This window comes from Ochotona curzoniae, unplaced genomic scaffold (genome assembly GCF_017591425.1).
Source record: "Ochotona curzoniae isolate NIBS_2020 unplaced genomic scaffold, NIBS_Ocur_1.0 contig_3498, whole genome shotgun sequence".
Taxonomy (NCBI): domain Eukaryota; kingdom Metazoa; phylum Chordata; class Mammalia; order Lagomorpha; family Ochotonidae; genus Ochotona; species Ochotona curzoniae.
In genome coordinates, this window is record NW_024465885.1 from 9,195,529 (window position 1) to 9,217,563 (window position 22,035).

At 36.3% G+C, this 22,035-nt stretch overlaps 1 protein-coding gene across 2 annotated transcripts in view; it reads right to left on the bottom strand.

The window, feature by feature from the left end:
* ALCAM (activated leukocyte cell adhesion molecule) overlaps positions 1–22,035 on the bottom strand; it is a 173,658-nt gene that overhangs the window by 40,601 nt on the left and 111,022 nt on the right. For both annotated transcript variants that reach the window (XM_040980537.1, XM_040980536.1), the window contains exons 2-3: positions 3,624–3,724; positions 316–535 (exon numbers count right to left, since the gene is read on the bottom strand). In XM_040980537.1, coding sequence (XP_040836471.1) covers positions 316–535; positions 3,624–3,724 — 321 coding nt within the window. The remainder of the gene's footprint in view (positions 1–315; positions 536–3,623; positions 3,725–22,035) is intronic.

Here is a 22,035-nt window from a genome sequence, read left to right on the forward strand (position 1 = left end):
TGTTGATGCATATCTGCAAACGTTAAAGATTATATGCCAGGTGTCACTGATAAACGTGTTTCATATCTTAGGAAATTTCACACAGCAGAACAAAAGAGAATATTGTTTTGATTCTTCTCTGCAAATCTCCTATTTCAAATTGCGACTTTCTGTTTTCCTTGCTGAAATGAGCAGTGTGCATGACAGCATGATCTCTAAGCACCTGTCGTAGAGATTCCTGCCGTAGGGACATGACAGAGCATCCAACCTCTGGGAAGAACACGTTCTACTTCCTGCCATCAATCCCACTTAGCAGTTATACTGCAGATTACTTACTGAACACCTTGACTACTGTCGGAGCCTCAAACACATCATCCTCCGTTACTAGCATGCACACAAATCTCTTCTCATCGCTGATCCTTGCATTAGTGATAGACAAAGTGTAGTTTTCTGAGAGGCTCAATCTGTCTTTGTATTCTGGCACATCATCATATTGCACACTTTTCTTTGTTGAGGATCTGAAGGCAATAAATACTGGGGTACCATCGGGTTTTTCCTAAAATTCAAATAATAATAATAATAATATTTTAAAAACAAGCACATTCAGATATTTTAGCATCACAGCTGGAACAACAAAAACCCCTTAGTCATGTTCTCCCACCAATATATCTATTTTTTATTCAAAAACATAATTGTGATTACATGCCTCACATAAATCTTTAGCTGCAGAAAAGCTTGCTTCATAAGAGGAACTGTGTCCTTTTATGGGTATCAGTTTAAACACACTAAAATGAAAGAACAGAGCTCTTGGAATATGACCTCCTCTTGTACAACTGAAGGACAGTCAGGGACTGTATTGAATCTGGCAAAGGCTAGGTTTATATGCACATAAGATTAAAAAAAAAACATGAATGTACAAAGTTATGTTAAGCATCAGAGTGGGCATATTTGGGTAAGTGCTCACGTAGATATCTTGGGTCATTATTTTTTGGCATATGCTTCATTTTAAGCCACATCCGTGAAATGTCCACAAGCACCTTTCAACTGAAAAATGATAGAGCTGACCTTTGCACACGGCATCACAACACCAGCCTTCTGTGGGAATAGTGCTTGCTCTTGTAAAGCAATCATGTCCATTAGGCAATATAATAAGATGATCCATCAGAATCTGTAGTTTTGCTACCTGAGTCATATAATTTGGCTCAAAACTTTCAGTATGAAATTACATCACAGCAAAATACATCCTGCTGTACACACTTACACCAAGAGCACTGTGATAGATGATGCATTTCTTCATTCAACTGCTCTGGAAATTCTCTTATCCAATAAACAATTTAACCTAAAGTTCAGACCAGTCTCGTCCCTACTTATCTCATGCAACCTCTGAGAAAATAAAACATGATACAGCACACTAACATACATGACAAATTCAAAGGTCCTGTCAAGGCTTAAATTTGAAAACTATTAAGATTTATTACTAAGATAAGTGTGGAGTTGAAAAATTATAGTTCCATACATATCTGGAAATATCAAGTATATTCTTAATTTTTTTATTTTAGCCTATGTTTACAATTCATATCCTTGCCTTAAACCAGAAATTTGTCAGATCAGTACCTATAGTTTCCATGCTCATTCCCTTTTACAATAAATACTAGCTATTAATTCTGAGAAACTATGTGGTGGATGCTTTTTTTGGCCTCTTTATGCATAATTAAATGATTTAGTATTCCTAATAACCTTGTATGTTGAAGTTACAACATTAACCTCATTTGAAGATTAGAAAATGGAAGTTAGATTTAGTTAAATAACTTTCAAAGGCCCTAGGTAATAAATCTCTGAGCTGGGATTTGGACTCAGCATCCTGGCCCCACTGTGAAGATATGTAGCCACTGGATACCTCTTTTGTGGCAGATGCCAAAACTGGTAGTCAGGGTGGAGTTAGGAAGAGTTAGCAGTGTTCTCAGAACTCTACCCACAGAGAGTATTATGTGATCAGGAGAAAGCAGCCTGTCTGCCTTACATGTTAGTTTCCTTTCACTTGATCCAACCTGTTACTTGTACGTATTTCTGCAGATCAAGACTCAAACGTTTATTGCTGAAACTCTTTGCTTACCTAACCTTTGAAAACTGCCATCCAATACCACGGTGTCAGTTCAATTTAGATGAATATTACTTCCTTGTTTGTAGTTGGAAGTTTCTATGATTAGTTTTTTTTTTTTAATATATCTGAATCCATTCCTTTTGATTGCAAGCTTAATTCAGTGGTAGTCTCCCAAGACCTTAAAACTGGAATTAAAATGGAATTCACCTTCATTGGCCTAACTTCAAAATTTCATGTTTATAGGAAACCAGAAACATTTCAAAATTACTGAGTTTACTGCATGGTCAGGGGATAATATTCAAAGTGCTATTCTTTCTTATTGCCTTTCTTTCCCCTTTACACACCACTCTATCAGCAGGATGTGGGTATGGTATCACAGTTCACAGTGGAAATCAAGAGATTCCACAAGTGATTACCACATGTCAAGTAATAGATAAGTACACTGATTTGAATGAATTCATACAACCTTCAGAGCGACACTATGAGGAAGACATTATTATTATTATCTTCTCATTTTGCAGATGAGAAACAGGGATTAATTCACTTGTCCAGAACCTTATTCTTTGTATATTGTGAAACCTGATGGTCTGACTTCAGAATCCAGAATTTATTCTGTAGAATATTTTTGGGGGGATATTTGAGAACAAATTGTTATGGTCAAGGGAGCCTCAGAAATGAATGACACCGTGACCCTTGCACAATTCATAATGTACCTCAACATATGAAACGCTCTAGGACGTATAGCAACTAAGAACCTTTCCCTGTACAGTTAAAATTGATTTCTTAAAATTTCAACAAACTAGGCAAACTTTGCAGTTGTGTCCAAGGAAACATATATCTACTTGAAGCTTGCAGCCTGCTGTGAATGTCTTGTGCCTCAGACTGAGAAACTGTACTCTGCAGGCATCTTTGATTGATTTTCACTGATTAACTTGAGACATCTCTTCGGTCAAAGTTACCTAGCCTTCCACACCCAACTATCAAGATCTCTACTTTCCATTTTCAGATCCATCTACACCTCTGTAGCCAAGAAAATATTACTTGTTATCTGCAGGAAATGGATACAATGAAAATGTTACATGCAGAAAATTGCTGAAGTGTCAACATATTGCTAAGGTTAACCACCACACACTGGTGTGTAATGCTGATGACTCATCTCCAGGGAATACCTGAGTGTGCTTGTCACCCCTGTGTCTCGTCTTTGCAATAGACTCATAACATACAGCATAAGCCAGTGGCGAAAATCCTGCCAAGGCTGCCATCTTCCTCTAACTTCACCCCCATATGTCCTTCTGACTTTTCTTTGCCTCTGTAAATTTCAGACTAATATGATCTAAGGGTTATTTATCTATTTGCTTTATTTTGAAATTATACTTGCAATGCAAGTTTTATACATTATTTGTGACATATATGTCAACTCTACCACTCTATATTTGTACACAGACGAACATTACCATTCTAATCATTTGAAATTCACATTTATTCATCTAAGGGATTTTATTTACAAAAACAAAGGCAATGGATCAAGATAGGTTGCACTTACATATTTCCATTTTCCAAACATAAGGTTCTGAGGTACATCAAGTCGGCAAGGCATGACTATGGTATCTCCATATGCTGAATTTACAGTGTACCATCCAAAGCCTGGAGACAAAAGGGAAAACAGAGGGTAGGGGGAGAGAAAAGCTTTAAAAACCCTTTCTTTAGGTAACACTGGAACACAATGGAATTTTCAGGTGAATTGTCTTATTGTCCTTCAATAGACATAGATTTCAGAAAAATGTGGGCCAATACAAAGATTCATATATTCAAAATTTTCAAGAGTGGCTTTAAATACATTTGTATTTTCCACTGTAAAATATTGTCAAATTTATTGTTAAGAAAATTATAATAGCTATTATAAAGTGAGAAGTACTCTACATATATGTATGTTATTTAAATGATGACAATAGAATTTTCCTTGCATGGGGTAAGTGAACATAAAGATTATTTATTTTATAGTAATAAAAATTATAACACTCAGTTAAATTTTGCAAAAGATGCTGACATTCTGAGAACTGATAGTATGAAAAATCCTTCAAAAAAGTAATGTTATAAAGTATTTAGTTGTATATTTTAAAGACAATGTAACTTAAATGACAATTAATAGAATTAATAGAATACAGAAAATTTTCTGGTTTTGCTGAACTTCTTATTGTGAAAAATATAAACAATTATAATATAGAAGAGAGATTTTGAATGTATAATACCAATCAACTCATATGTACATGAAGTTTAAAAAAACTCAGATATTTAAATTTGCAATAATGCTTAGGAAATAGGTTAGATAAAATGTGTTTACATTACTTTGTTTTCAGTGTTATTTAAAATCTAAAACTTTTACAGTTGAATATCTATAAAGATACGTCATTTTTGGATAGTATAAAGTGTGAAAAGGGACTCTTGGAGAAAAAGATAAACAAATGATATTTTGTCCACCAGGTGGTGCTAAAATGCAAAGCTAAAGCAATTTCCAACTTGTAAATACAATCATTTTATGGCTTTTTAAATCCACAGTAGGTGCATACACTTCTTCAGTGTCTCTATCAATCACAGTCTATACCAAAAATGTGATCATGGCATAAAAATAATTAACCTCAGTAAAGAAAAAAGTTAATAAATTTCTATTTTAAAATTGTATTTATTGAGGTGGATAATTCTCATATAAGCAATTTTGCCCCAGCAAGTAAAAACATAATAAATAGCACACCTTCATGTAAATATGCCATACAGTTATGAGGTTTCACCATTTTTGCCTTGCTAAGATACAGAATAAAACAAACTATAGGAACTACAATGTGTTTTTACTTGTTATTCAAGATGATCATTTAAACCTACCAGAACAGAGTAATACTGAACAATTATTTTCAAAATTTTTACTTTTTGTTCTCTATTATATTTATAAACTCTTTTTTTAAACATCAAACCATCAAATGCTTAAGACTAATGGAGAAATGGTCTCTATTCTTCCTAAAGTAATTAGGATTTAGATGCAGGGATGTAGCCATACAAGCTAGTATTTAGGAAGTTGGTATATTTTATATCAAAGTACATGTTTTTTCTATTGTGCTTGCCTTCTGAATATGGAATTTCTACATTGTACTTTAAAACCTGATCTTATACTATGCATGCACAGAACTGCCAATCCAAGTCAACCATTTTGTGATGACATTCATTAGTGTACAATCATGCCAATGTACTCATAACACTTTTAAAATAACCAGTCCTCCTTCTTTGAAGTATGGCAGGGCATGCACTTATAATCACCTCCTATCATTACAAAACCTTGTCTTTTTGGGGGGGGGGGGCAGATGGCTGGCCAAGGAGAGAAAACAATTTACAGAACTCAGATACCCAGGAAAAAGCCAATAAGAAAATTTCTTTTCCAAAACACTTATTGCTTTACTCTTTCAGACTACTTTTTTCTTTTTTTTTGTTCTATAGAACTGTCATGTGTTATATATGTAGCAAGTTTACGGCATATTTGAACAATGTGTAAATTTCAATATTAGCAAGAGTATTAGTGTGAGTAAAGCATATTATTAATTTCTGTATCCCGGGAACAATGCCTGGCATCTAAGAGCACCTGATAAAACAGCTTCTTATCTCAACACTGTGGAGTCCCTTTCACTTTGTTTATCAAACTAACATTTTCAAAAATCAGAGAGGAGTTGATAATACTGGAACTCTAAGAATTCTTCCTTCTACCACATACTTTCACAGCACTCTGTCTTGAGGAGAAACAAACAAAAAGCAAACATATTTCTCAGATGTAACTACCAGAAAGAATGTTCAGTCTTTGTCCTTCAAGGGAAATTTAGAATTTTGGCTCTCTGATTTGCAAATAATACTATAGAATATCTCCATCCTCACCCCTGATGATCATAAAAAGAATGGTTACTGTTTTTCAAAAGTATTTGAAGTATCCTTGAGTAATGTCTCTTAATGAAAGATTCATAACTAAATACAGTCAGCCTAGAACTCCAAAGACCAGGACAAACTAAACTGAAATACAGAAGTATCATGGAAATGGAAATTGTCTTTGAATTCTTTGGAAACACCCTTGCAAAGAGTCTGAAAAAGGAAGGTAGTAGGTAAAATGCCAGCAGTCACAGGCATACTCATTATTCCACAGTCTTGGGGCAGAATCAATGATGGTGAGTTGGATGGATGACAGTAAGAGCTTCAAATAATTATCAAATTTGCTACAATCATCAACCTGACTTCCAGGTTAATCTGACAGAAACACTAAACTATTATCTCTTAACTTCCTTTGAGATGAAAAGCTACAAAGATCACTGCGATTTGGTTATGAATTAACAAGCTAATTTCTATTTCATTCTATTAAACTTTATTTTTATTTATATAAAAGGAAGAAGCTCATCTATTTCATATGTAAAATTTCAAGAGCAAAATAATAATTCCCATCTTATCTGCCCTCACTTTGTTCCATCCCTATTCCTCTTTCCATTTAATTTTTGTGATGACGTACTTACAGTTTACTTTACAACCACAACCTTAGCCCTCCATTGAACAAAGAATTCAACAAGCAGTAAGCAGAGAAAACACTGTTCCCTTAGAGTATAAGCAAGGGCTATAAACAATAATCAAACCTCAAAACGAATTTCCAGAAATGTCTTAATCGTTGGAGTGAAATTCCAACAAGATCCACAGTATCTGTCAACCCGAATGACTCTGTTTGCACTTCTCATGAAAGCTTTTTCTCTCTGAATGCCAAGTCTGGAAACTAAATTGAGCTTACTAGAATTCTCTTGAAACGTTCTCTCTGTTACATTAGTGAAACTACTTATGGTTCTGCAGCCGCAGGATCACTGAATGTTATTGTAAATATATAACACCCTGAGGTCCTTCCTCAAAGAGACTAAATGTGCAAGAGAAGCTGAACATAAGTATACACAGGTGCCGAGTCATAACAACAAGGTAGTATATGTTACAAGACTAACAGAGCTAGAATTTTCTGCATGAAATGCGTTCCACAATTCTATGAACTATTTTTCGACCAAAATTTCATGACATAAAAAATGACAAGTGTGTCATACTTAAGATGCAGTATGTAAAACTTTTAAATATAACGACTTACTAACAAAAGATAATGATGAGAAAGGCTTCACAGGAGAATTAAGTTGACAGTACAACCAGGTAACCATAGGATTAGAAAAACCTCTTGACCAAGTAATTCTGACATGTAAGTGGATACCCCAAAAAGTTCATGGAAAATGCATATAAAAGATAAACTTAACTTACTTCAAAATGACTTGGAAATCAATCTCCACACAGTGTTCAAAAAATATTCAAAATGTGTATTATTTAAAAACCACAAATGAATTTAAAATCAAATTATTTTTAAAATTAATTCTTTTGTTTCTTTTTTTTATTATTAATTGCATTGCATTATGTGACACAGTGATTTGGGCACTGGGATTCCCCCCACCCCTCCCCAAACCCTCTCCCCATGGTGGATTTCTCCACCTTGCTGCGTTACCACAGTTCAAATTCAGTTGAGGTTCTTTCATTGGAAGTGTTTACCAAGCATAAAGTCCAGCATCTTATTGTCCTAGTGAGTTCAACGATTTCTTGCTGAGACCATCTCTGGTCTGAAGGTAAAGCCGGCAAAGTATCATCCCAATCCATTAAAAGCCCCAACATAACATCAACAACTATTTACAACATTATGGCATTAATTGACATGGTATTGATTAACAATATGTTAATAGGAAAATGCGGGTTCTTAACTACATCCTGTGACTTCTTCATAGACATTTCAATTTTTTGGTTTATATTCAACCGAGTTCCATACACCTCAAAATGGCTATAGATTATTATTTTGCTGTCTCGTCTATTTTTATTTTAGTATTTAGCTGTTTATAGTGTTGAAGCATGATTTTGCTGTACTAGTTGTTTTTCGGATGGTCTGAACTGGCTTATAACTCTAGCAAGACATGTGTCATCAGTTTTAGGATCGCTCCAGAAACCCCTCAAAACAAACGAACAAACATACAAACAAACAAAAAAGCCTAGAATGGACAGACAACAACAAAGAAAACTTAGAATCAGACATGAAAGGGTCAGCGTGGATTCACTTATACCTCACTAGGTGGGACACAAAGATTAGTTATGCCTCACTGGAGTATTGGGAATTTCTCTGCACACCCCTCCAAAAAAAATTCATTTTTTAAGCATCTTGAAGTATCCTCATAAAATCTCAGAGAACTGATTATCAAAGACAAGCTAGCTGTAGTCACAAATTTTATATAGTACACAACATTAAAGTAGCAACAAAAACATACTGGTAAAATTTTCAAATTAGAACACTTTTTATTTTTAATTGTAATAATGAAAGCAATAATTTTAACTTTACTGGTGATGAGTGTTTTTCTCATATAAAATAACTGTGAGGTTCCGAGGAATCATTCTTTTTGAATTGTGACATACAGACATTTGAATTAAGGCAGAGGAACAGCAAACATTACAGGAAATGGAAGACAAAGTATTGCCTATTTAACATGGTTTAATTTTTCATGGCTCATAATTATTGTTTATTGCATTGATACTTTAATATCAACTTCATCCCTAAAAGTATTTTTGAGTTTAGTAGCTCTGCTAAATATTATAAAGAGTTAATGTTAAATTGGCTCAAAGCTTGAGATATATAAGCTAAACTCTTGTTACACAGAAATTTTAGGAAGACTCATTTACACAAATGGATTGTTGGGGGTGGTAGATAGAAATCAAATATTTATACATAGAAATCACTTTAACCTTATTGGATTAATTTTGACATCTAGCCAAGCTTAATATATTCCTATTTGCTTTCTAAGTGAATTGGGATCTATCTATCTACCTATCTATCTATCTATCTATCTATCTATCTATCTATCTATCTATTTATCTATCTCAGATTCAGGCATATAAATGTTTTGCAACATCAGTTTATAGAAGTGTTTCCTAACTTGGTCATTAGTAATCTTTTGGGCCAAAGAAACCTTCATGGGAGGTGGCTATCCTGTGTATCACATATGTTTAGAAGTACCCCTTCCTCTATGCATTAAATAACAGTACTAACTATCAAGTTAAGACAACGAAAAAACCAACTGTGATATCTGAGGCACAACTGTTACCAGATCTCATCCAGTTGAGGGGGAGCCACTGGTTTATATGTTCCCTGCTAGTTCTAACATTGAACTAAACTGTAGTTAGCAATACATGGATTTTAAGAAACATACAATCTTAGTGTAGGAATGAATAACAACTTCATACAACTGAGAGAAATGATCTATAATACCTGTCAATGATCGAATTTATATCTCTGGCAGAAATACATCATATTAAACCATAAGATGTACTCTGTGTCCCCTACCATTTACCACATGCATTACATGAAATATTAGATAAATAACTGACCCTCTGTGAAATGATACTTTGAGAGAAAATAGCAATCTTTCCAAATTACAAACTACGGCCAGTGTGCAGGATTATGCTTTGTGTGTTGTAGTTTACTTTTAAATTTGTACCTCACAAGAATCTAAAACTTATCTATTTATTAGATGACAGGCCGATATGATAATACGTATTATGTTACAGAACATATACACAAATACTAAAGCTTAAAAAATAGCCTTCTTGGGCCCAGCGCGGTGGCGCAGTGGTTAAGGTCCTCGCCTTGCACGCCCGGGATCCCATATGGCCGCCTGTTCTATCCCGGCAGCCCCGCTTCCCTTCCAGCTCCCTGCCTGTGGCCCGGGAAAGCAGTCGAGGACGACCCAAAGCTGTGGGAGCCTGCACCCGCGTGGGAGACCCGGAAGAGGCTCCTGGCTTCGGATCGGCATAGCATCGGCCATTGCGCTCACTTGGGGAGTGAATCATTGTATGGAAGATCTTCCTCTCTGTCTCTCCTCTCTCTATATACGCCTTTCCAATAAAAATAAAATAAATCTTTAAAAAAATAGCCTTCTTCTTTTAAGACTTACTTATTTTTATTGGGAAGGTAGATTCAGAGAGTAGAAAATAGAGAAGGATCCCACACCCTCTGGTTCACTCCCCAAATGACCACAGTGACCATAGCTGAGCTGAGCCAAAGCCAGGAGCCCTCTCTGAGTCTCCAACATGAGTGCAGGGTCTCAGGTATTGAGCTAGCCTCCACTGCCTTCCAAGCTTATAAACAGGGAGCTGGATGGGAAATGGAGCGGCTGGATATGAACTGGCTCTTACTTGGGATCCCAGCATCAGCAAGGGAAGGATTAGCCAATTAAGCCACCACGCCAGACCCAGTAATTGCCTTCTTAATATTGCCTCTTAGTTCACTAAATTGTGAGAATGACGACCAACGAGGCTGATGATTTACAGCTTTCCCCCCGACCCTTACTTTGTTCTTGCAGTTCCTTAGGCCCATCCATTCTGGATGAATTCCTATAGTACATCTTTTCATGCCTGTCAAAAAAATAAAGTATTTGTAACATAGTCATGCACCAATTATTTATCGAACACTTACTACAGACAGAGTGCTAGGTAGGCTCTTTGGGGGAAATAAATAAATGAAGTGTCAAGGCGTTTTCTTCAAGAAAAATGATGGAATTAGTTTAAGTCACTTGGTGGGAATGCATAGGAAGGAATCTCAGTAATAAGCCCGAGAATGTTAGCAAATGTTTTGAAAAACGTTGCATTTAACATATACACTGACTTAAGGCTTTTACAGATAGGAAGATAAGCACTGCCTCCCTGCATGTTATAAGCAGGGCTCGGTGAGAGCCACGGAGTGGCACTTGTTTTTCTCTTTCCATGCAAAGTCAGTGTTTTATTATAGCAATTTTTGCAGAGTGGATGTTTGGGCTTCATAAGGAATGTGTCCTACGACGGGCAGCTTTCCAAAATCCATAAATGCACATAAAATTTCCTAGTAAAATGCTAGCTACTATACTTTCATCCTCAATACCAGCACTTGCATTATTTTTGGAATTATTTCTAAATTATAAGCAAATACTTTATTTAGAACTGATCAAAAAAGGAACAAAATTGATTTAAGCTGTGAATTCTTATTTATATTTTTCCTGAGATTGCCTCATGGACTTTAAACCAGAAAATATGTAGATTCTACCGCGATTGTTAGAATTCTTTAGCTTGAGACCCCAAAATAAGTTTTAGGGCATGTATGATGTATGAGTTAGTCAAAATTACATTTGAAAATTTAACAGTGACCTTATTTTTTTTTTTAACAGAAAGAAGACTCAAAGTTTTTGTCACATTGCTAAAGGTGACCTTAAGCAAGTTTAAGGTTCTCCCCAGGGTGAATAAAATAAAGGAAACACAATCTGTTGGTATCAACATTTACAATGCCACTACACCTCAATCTAACAATTCTATCAATATGAATATTTGCTGTGGAAGTTTTTACATTTGTGCATAAATAATTATATGTAAAGTCAATGGAGCATCATTTCAAATCTTGAAAAAACAAAGGAGCCTAAATGCTCATTAATAAAAGATTAAAAAAATGCAATACATCCATACAGTTCTGTATATGAGCCCACTGGAAACAAGCAAAAAAAAAAAGTAGTATTATTTCTTTATTTTTTCTTTATTCATTCTCTTGATGTGTTCACTTAATGTATTTGTTACTTTACTGCTTCACGCCAACACGCCATTTAACTTGGTGCTTAATTTTTCATGTTGTTAAGCCGTTCATTTATTCACTGAATGCTGAGTACCTCCCCCATGTCAGCTGTGTTCCAGGTTGGTAGATAAAGCAGTGATGGGAGAAAATGCTCCGGCGGAGTTTCAACCGTAGATAAAACTGTTTATCATGTATTTAAAATCTTGATTTCTGTTTTCAAAGGTAAGATTATAAAATATACTTCCTCCACTATTGTACAAACTAAAGTCTACATTTTTCTCATCTTAAAATTATTGACAGCCCCATGAAGGTTACAGTACCTCAATAATATTGCATAAGTAACCTCTCTTTTATATTGAAAGAACTCTGTAACATCAATTAGCCTGTGTCTTTACTCTGTTTGTAGTATACAACATGCATGTATTATTCCTGGAAATGCTAATAACAGCCAGAGCTTCGGTGATCCGAAGCCAGGAGCCAGGAGCTTCTTCTAGGTCTCCCTCGTGGATACAGGTTCCCAAGTCTTTTGGGGCATCCTCAACTGCTTTCCCAGGCCACAAACAGGGAGCTGCCCACAAGCAGGGCAGCGGGGACAAGAACCCAGTTCCCATATGGGATCCTGGTGCATGCAAGGCGAGGACTTTTTACAATTAGGCTACCCTGCCAGGCCCAACCATTTTTACTTTTTAAAATGCAAGGAAACACGCAGAGACACACCTATGAGATGCTTTATGCACTGGACTATAGGTGGTTTTTTTTTTCACCCAACTCACTTTGCTCTTCTCTTCAGGAAGGAGAGAGTGCCACTTGGCTTACCAGGAGATCCCTTTGTGACCAAAGCATTTGGAAGTGATTTTGAGAATGCCATGGGCATCTGATAACCAGCAAAGGCATAGATCCTTTAAGTGGTGGAAAATTGAAATAAAGTTCTTAAAAATATCATTTTCCAGACCTAGTACAACAGCAGAGTAGCTAAACGCCCTTGCCTTGAACGTGCTGAGATCCCATATGGGTGCTGGTTCTAATCCCAGCAGCCGCACTTCCTATCCAGCTCCCTGCTTTTGGAAAGCAGTCAAGGATGGCCCTAAGCCTTGGGACCCTGCACCCATGTGGGAGATCCGGAAAAAGCTCCTGGCTCCTGGCTTCAGATTGGCTCAGCCCCAGCTGCTGCGGCCACTTGGGGAGTGAATTATCAGATGGAAGATCTTCCTCTTTGTCTCTTCTTTTCCAATAAAATACATATTTTTATATATTCAATATGTAAATATTTTATACATTTTATATGTTACATATATTCATATTTATAACATATTATCATATATAAAATACATATTTTTCTGTTGTAATTTTATACATACATATAAAATATATATAATTTTCTGAGTGTGGAGTAGGAGTGGGAGACTACATGAAACTAAAGACCTCAGTTTTTTGTGTGTGAAAGAAAAAATAATCTGTATTTTATTTTGACACAGATTCATGGCGAATGAGACTAAGAAAAAATGTTCACGTTTCTGTTTATGATAGTACATGTTTTGTTTATTATAAAATAACAATGTATGTTATTAGAATGTATTAATTGAAGTCCATAAACATTTCCTGCTACTATACTGTTAATGATCCTAGATGTGAGGTGCTTACGAAGGGTTCTGCATTCAGTCAGTCACACAAACAGCAAGAAAACGTTTCTTCTTCACTCATCCCTAACTCAACTTCTTGTGTTAACCCTTCGTTTTCTGTGTCCAGATCATGAGGGCTGCACCAGAAATTAGTTGAATTAAAGAGATTGGGGGGAAGAAACTAATATGTGCATACTTCCCCAGATTAAAATAACGCAGGGGAATGGCAAACACACTTAGGCTGTATTACACCAAACATTTTCTTAGTATGAAGGTCTGGGTTTAATTATTTTAGAGAATCAGTTATATTTATATGGAGAAATATACTTGCCTGTGAACTTTACCACATAAGTTTTACTGAAATTATTAGTAATTTCGAGCAAAAAGAATAATTAACTGTACTGTGCTCATGAAAACACTATCAGCAGGCACTATATTTCATAAAGGAACTTAATCGTATAATCTGAAGTCATGGAAATTACTGAATTTAAACAAGAGGCCTGTCTTTAGAAAGCCATCAGAGTTATTGTGACATTATTAAATTTGTTTTCTGAAAATAATTTCAGGCCATGACCATAAAAGACCTCTTGATTTGAGAAAATCAAAGCTATTCTTGTTAATATTCTGAAGCTCCAAAATAACAAATTGTATTAGCTTTAATATTCCTCAAAATTCTTTAGAAAAATGTTATCGTAAAGACTTTTAGCCAATAAGACCATCATTCTTTATACAGAGAGCATCTCTTAATAACAGCTTGTGCTGATTCTTTTGCTTGAACATTCAAAATAATATTCAATGGCATTAAATTTTCGGACTTAGAGAATCTTATTTTAGAACTGAGGAAGATAATTACCAGGGGGAAACGGTGAAGTGCTGGGGCTACTGTATGAGCACAGATTGCTGTTTCTCTAGTTTTGAGGAATGGCATCCAGAATGATAACTTCTTGTACATTCCATTTTAAGTACCCAATTCAGTGCTAACAAAGAAGAAATGTATACGTTGGCTGAAATAGCTTTCTGCTCTTTTTTTCCACGGAAGTCCTAATTAGCACTGCCTGTGTCTCCTGAGGATATAGATCTGTACAATCAAATGTTGTAAGTAATAAAGGTTAAAAAGCTATTTAATAAGTTTTTCCACATATTTGCTGAGGCTTTTTGGCTGGTTTCCAAAACATGAATCTGTGTAAATTCCATGCTTTTAATTGACAGCTCCCTGGAGGAGTTGCAAAATATATTAAGGCCACAGGAAGAAAATGTTAGCTTTCTATGGCATTTTCCCTCTCGTTGAAACCTAGGCTTAGCTTACTCTTGGATCTAGCTTTCCAGATTTGACGAAGGACAACAAATAGGAACATTTGCTCAAGATGCATTTTTAAGAGCTTAAAGCCACAGGAAAGATAAAATTTGAAAATAAACAAACTGGTATCATCTTTTTCGTTTCAGCAATATTATGTGGAATCCACATAGGGAATGCAACACTGGAGCTATTTCACAATGGCAGCTCAATGGGAAACTCAGGAATACATGAACTTATCAAGACAATACCGACATCTATTAATATTTTAACAATAACTTTTCATATATTCCATTTTCTCTGACAGCCATTATTCTTAATTGATGAGTGGGAGGGAAGGTGGGTAAGGGAACAAGATAATTTAAGAAGGCATTGAGTAGAGATGAGAAATATGAGAAGATGTATTGAGAGGTAATTTTATCATTTTGAAGAGTGTCAGAATGGTGAATTCTATGAAGTCCGCACATGAAGTTGTGTCAAGTTTTAAAACTTTCCTTTGTTCCCAAAGAGTTTGACTCACTGAAAACTACATCTTAACACTATAGAAGACAGGTATAATTTAAATGATTGTGTGTTGATGCTACAGTTTACAGAACAGTTCAATACTCCTTCTCCTTCCAAAGAATTTTTGGAAGACTAGTTATCATGGCAAAGTGGCCACACACAAGCATGAACAACAGTGTGTAAGGAGGACCAGTCATCTCAGCAGGGAAACGGCTCTTCTCTGGACTGTAATTACACAGCAACTTGAGCACAGGGACAGTGTCATTAAACGCTGAACACGAACATCTCTCCTGAGCATGTGCCTGCATTGATTTGATTTTCCACGCTTGTTAACTTTAGTGTCACACTTCAACTGCCTCTATTTCACATCTTCATATCTGTATTTAGGTACTGACAAAATAAATGCTTTCTCTTTGCTGTTTATTATTTACGAAAAAGATCTCTAGATTTTAATGGACATAAAAACACATCTTTCTGCTTGCCACCTGTAGGGGATATAATTAACCAAGAACTCAACTACTGCCCTTTGTCTATCATCAGGTTTGTGTTAAGATCTCTGTTTATTCCAGCTCTTCACTGCTGAGGACTGAAACAAGTAAGAACACAAAGCAGGGAGGCTTGTGGGCTGAATGTGGCTCAAGGACAACCTGAAGAAACCATCCTTAGAGCATGACGGTATGAGGTTTTTCATAGCCTTCCTTCCCTCTCTCACTCCAAAATATATTGATTGTGTAGTCTAAGGATTCTCCCAGACCCTCAGCTTTATCTTTTGGCTTTCTCACACAGTACTTTGCTCTAACCCAATTGCAAGTTGTTAGATCTGTTTTGACACCTAGTTCTCAGTGGATACTGAAAAACACATGGAGGAAATTGGGCAAAACAAGGCGGCATCAACCTTCTGACATCAAGAGATTATAAGATTCAAGAAAATTAGGATTTCAGTATGGGCACAATGAGAAAAATACATTTCGACTTGGCCAGAGGTTGGCAAAAGAAAAAATCTTACATACACAAAAAGGCAGCTCGAAATGGATTAAGCAGTTAAAATTTGTAAGACCTGTAATCATGTAATTCCTAAAAGAAAACATAAAAGAACACCTTTTTCACATTGACCTTGTCAATAATTTTTGGTTTGCTGGATAAAAACACTAACTGCACAGACAACAAAAGTAAAAAAAAAGAAACATGTAAGACTATATCAAACTTAAAAAAAAAAGCTTGTGTATAAAGAAAGCTTGTGTAGAAGAGCATCAATCAAGAGAAATAATTTGCAAAACATTTACCTGATAAAATGTTAATATCCAAACATGTAGATAGACTTCATGAAACTCAATAGAAAAAAATTGTCAAACTAACAAAAAAAAGAACAGATTAACAAATGAATAAATGATAAAGGATTTGAATAAATTCCTCCCCTGACCCCACATACTCCAGAAGACACACAAATTGCCAGTAGATATTTTAAAAGGTGGTCAGCATCATTAATCATCAGGGAAATAAATTCAAAAACATAATGAGATATCAGTTTATACTTGTTAAGATGCCTGTTATCAAGCCAGTGAGGTGGCATACACAGCTTCTGTCACATCCCACATGGCCTCTGGTGGAAGTTTAGGCTGCTCTGTTTCCAAACCAGCTCCACGTTTATGGCCTGGAAAAGCAGCAGAGGATAGCTTGAGTGCTTGGATCCCTGCAACCATGTGAGTGACCGGGAAGAAATCCCTGTCTTTAGAGCAGCCCAGCTGTGGCCATTGTAGCCATTTGGAAAGAGACTCAGTTGATAGAGTATCTCTGTCTCTCTCCTGCTTTCTCTATGACTCTGCTTTTCCAATAAACATACATAAATATATTAAAACAAGGTATCTGTTATCAAAAGGACACCAAATAATAAGTGTCCACAAAGGTGTGAAGAAAAGAGAAATTCGTCATTGATATAGTGTTACTTGCTTCAGTCCTTAAGGAAAACATCTTGAAGCATTAAAAATAGACTGCCATGTGATCAATAATTCTCTTTCTGGGCAAATACTTCAAAGAAATAAAAATAATCCAAAAATCTGCATTGTGAAGTTCACTACAACATCACCATAGTTGATGTATAGGAAAAAAAAAACTATAATTGTTCATTGGTAGATGGATAGATTAAAAAAAAAGCGGACTCTGCTTTTGCTGAGAAGATGAACCTGGAGGGCATTTTGTTCAGTGAATTAAGTGAACAGAGAAAGACAAACATTGCATGATCCCACCCGTACACAGAATCCAAGCAATGCTAAATACATAGAAACAGAATAGAGTGATATCACCAGGGAAGAAAGGCAGGGGGTACGGAGAGCTGTTAATTTATCAAGGAACACAAGGTTGTATTTGTACAATAAAGGTAAGTAGAGATATGAGCTATGGTTTGATAACTATAAAAATATGCTAAATAATATAAATTTGTTGTCAGGGTAGATTTCAGTGCTTTCAACACACACACACACACACACATATTTACACAGAATTTTTAGAGAACTACCTTAGGAGATAGAAATGTTGATTTGTTTAATTGTAATAATCACTTCACTGTACATAAGTCTATTAGATCCTCACGTTCGGCACCATAAATACATGCAATAAATAAACACATTAAGACTTTAAAATGTTTATATGTATTAGAGAAAAGATACACAATGGATTTTATGGTGTTTTACCAGTTATAATCTTACACAAACTATAGATTTTTATATATCAGTTTCACAAAAAGTCCTGTAAGAAGGACAAAACAAACAAACAAACAAACATGCACTACGAACAAATATTATGAAGTTTAAAATTACCAATAAGATTGGAAACCACAATGCTAAGGGAAATGAGCTAATCCCCAAAGGTTAGATGTTTGCCACATGTTTGCCTTAATTTAAGATGAAATGATGTCAATATGAAAAATAGTACCTGTAAAATGTAGTATTATCTCAACCTCAAACACTCTATCTCATATGCAGTAATATATTGTGAAGTAACCAATGAACCAACAATCAATGTGAGTCAGACTGCTTATGATCTTCATCAAAGAACTGTAAACCTAATATACTTTTAATATCCTATGTTATTCTGTAATGGGGCGGGAGAGCAGAGAAATCTTCCATCTCCCTAAAAAGTGTGAGGAAGACGTGAAATATAACCTACCATAATCATAACTGGTAACTCCCAGACAACAGACTCGAATTAGCTTTAGGCAATAAACTACAAAGACATGTAGGGGGAATCAAGAGCGATCCTAGCAACCTTTTAACAGGAGGCCATATGCACAGAGTAAGGGGGGATCCCAGAGCAGAGCAGAGGGACAGGAGGAGGCCTGTATCCCAACCCTGAAGACTCCCGGATCCTCACCAAGGACTATCAGTATGAGCACCAAGGACTACATCCCAACTGCCAAGGAGACCATGGGAAATTGGAGTGCCTTTGGAGGCCAAGAACTCTGAGGTCATCCACTCCTGCTGGGATCTACCACATGGGATGGAAAAAGTCCAAATCCTTCCTCGCAGGATCCAAGGGCATCAGAACAACAGCCAAGAGCCCTGAGCAGTCCGCAGAAACAGAACAGTAAACTTCCTTCCGGACAAGGGAGGGGAGCTTTCTCTGGTCCTTGCTTGGTTCCAACTTTGGTTCCCCACCCTCTCTGGCAATGACCATCAGGATCGCTCCAGAAACCCCTCAAAACAAACAAACAGACAAACAAATCTAGAATAGATAGACAAAAAACAACAAGGAAAGCTTAGAATCAGACAGGAAACGGTCAGCGTGGATTCACTTACACCTTTCTAGGTGGGACACTGAGATTAGTTACTCCTCACTAAGGTATTGAAGATTTCTCTACATACTCCTCCTAAAACTGTTCTGCACCTAAACCATTGACATATGTCTTGTTAGAGTTATAAGTCAGTCTAGACTACCCGAAAAAAAGCCAGGTTCAGCAACATTATGCTTCAACGCTATAAAATGCTAAATACTATAATGAAAATAGACACGAGACAGCTGAATAGTAATCTATAGCCATTTTAAGGTGTATAGAACCTACTTGTATATAAATTAAAATTGAAATGTCAATGAAGTAGTCACAGCATGTGGTTAAGAACTTGCATTTTTTTTTAACGTATTGGTTACTCAATACTATGTCAATTAATTCCTTAACATTATAAATTGTTGCTGATGTTATGTTGGAGCTTTTAATTGATCGGGATGATACTCTGCCAGCTCTACCTTCAGACCAGAGATGGTCTCCCCAACAAGCCGTTGAACTTATCTGGACAAAAAGATGCGGGACTCTATGCTTGGTATATGCTTGCCATGAAGGAATCTCAACTGAACTTGCACTGTGGTTATGCAACAAGGTAGAGGAATCCACCATGGGGAGAGGGTTTGGGGAGGGCTGGAATCCTAGTGCCTATAAAACTGTGTCACATAATGCAATGTAATTAATAATTATAAAAAAAATTAAATTACCAATAAGATCGTGTTCAACTCTTAAAGCTGAGAGATTCAGCCAGCCTAAGCAATCCACTATGGAATGAAACCATAGCTTACGCTTCATTGCCAGTTTGACTCTATTCTTATCAGTATTTATTGTACAGAAAATTGATTCCATGTTACTTTATATTGTATTGTAGATAATTCAAGAATATTGTTTGAAAATACTAGATTGCTCTTACTACTTACATGTAGATTTTAAAAAAAAATTGAGGAACTAGCTTTAAAGGAAAAAAGTAACATTTAATCATTTCTCTCAAGGGATTGGTAAGTAGAAATTGGTCACTTCTCAAGATACAAGTCTGTTCATGATAGCTCATCCAATTTGCAAAATAAAACAGAAAAGCATCAATAGTCAAGCCTATAACAAGAAATGACAAGGTACTGGAGTAATAGAGCAACTTTCCATGTATTTCCAACACCTGGCTCAGTAGAGAGAATCATGGATCTCTAAGAAAGATATCAAACAACTTCAAGGGGCACAAACAAGGGTATTGGAATCAAGGGGTATTGGAATTCTTCTAGCCTCACAATCTTCCCTTCCATCTTAGCACTAACCAGATCAGATCCTGTTTAGCTTCCCAGGTCTAACAAATTAGGCACACTCAGAGTGGTATGAAATTCTATCTTCCCCAACAAAATGGATGCACTTGGAGACCATTATGTGTAAAGAAATAAACCAGTCTCAAAAAGACAAATACATGTTTTTCCTGAGTTGTGGTAACTAGTATAAAGAGCATTAAAAAAAAAAAAAAGAAGAAGAAGAAAAGGAAAAGTTTAGGAGTGAAATTGACATTCTGAGATTTGATTATTCTTATAGCCCTTGGCTATATTCCTGAGCAACAGTAGTATTCTCACTTACTATCTCTTTGGATTTTTTAATTAGTGAAGGTTTAAACTTGTGTTTACAAAGTAAACTTTGAGAATGTCACTGTGAAACCAAATCCCAATTACGTAAAAGCAGGACCCAGTCTGTTGCCTGTCTCCCTTTCCCTGAAACGTCATCACCTGTCCTTTATCAAGAGGAATTCACAGACTCAAGGGAGTGAAACAACAATCCTCAATGTCTCCAACAGATAAGACCATGATGGCCAGAATTGGCCTGGGGCAGTCTGTGAAGGTAACAGTTCTGTTCCCTTAACTGCCAGACAGCTGGAGCCTACCTAGCTGTCACTAATTCCCTAAGGACCACAGCATCACCAACCAAAGAAAGTTATAAATATCACTGGCCAACCAAGAACTTACATGTGAGCTGATCATGTACCTCTCAGCTCTAACTTCAAACTGTAAGAACCTCCCTTGACTCCCCAAGGAGGAGAAAGAAGTGAACACTAGTCCTTTGCTTTTTGCTTTGCAGTAAACACCCACTTTTCTTCAACCCCCTCGATGTATGTGATTGGCTTTCAGTGTGTCGGGGGAAACAGATCAATTTTGAGGCCTCTACAAAGTGCCTCCAACTAGTTTTAAGTGTTACTTACCAAAATTGGAGAAACTAAAGACAATTAAGACAGGAAGGTGAGGGGAGCCAGCATTGGAGAAAGAGGTGGATGAGTGGTATCATACATATTTAAGAAATACATGAATGTGTTCCTTTTATGCACATTAAAAAAATTAAAAATCTTTGTCTCTCCTTTTTCTCAAACATATAAAGTATGTCAAAGAGTTTGGGAAAATGTGTATCATGCAAAAACTATGTATAAACTTACAAATAATTTTAGTGGGGCCCATGTTATGGCTTAGTAGGTAAAGCCACAGCCTGCAGATGGGTACCAGTTCATGTTCCAGCTGGCCCATTACTTCCAACAGCTCCCTCCTAATGGCCTAGGGAAAGCAGTGAAAGATGGCTCAGGCCCCTGCCACTCATGTAGAGACTCAGATGAAGCCTCAGCCAGCCATCTCAGGAGTGAACTAGCAAATCGGAAGTCCCTTCTTTCATGCCCCCACCTCTTTCTGTAACTATAACTCTCAAATATCTTTCAAAATTTTTTTTTGCATCAGAATACTAATATTTTAATTCTATTTTGTCAAAGAAGTTTTTAAGCACCTTCTCTCTCTCTCTCCTGCTCTCTCTCTCTCTTTTTTTCCCCCACAAATTGGATGGAAAAGGGGCCTACGTAGGTTGCCAGTGCTACAGGCAGAGGCTTAGCTTACTACACCATGACATTGGCCCAATCTTCCTTCCTTCCTTATTTCCTTCCTAATTTCCTTCCTTCCTTCCTCTTTCCCTCTTTCTCTATTGCATTTATTTTTGTCTTACTGAAAAGTAATGTGTCAGGAACAGAGATATCTTACTTCTGCTGCTTTACTCCTCAAATGCCTCCAAAGACAGCCCTGGCACAGGTCAAATCCTGGAATCCAAAATTTCATC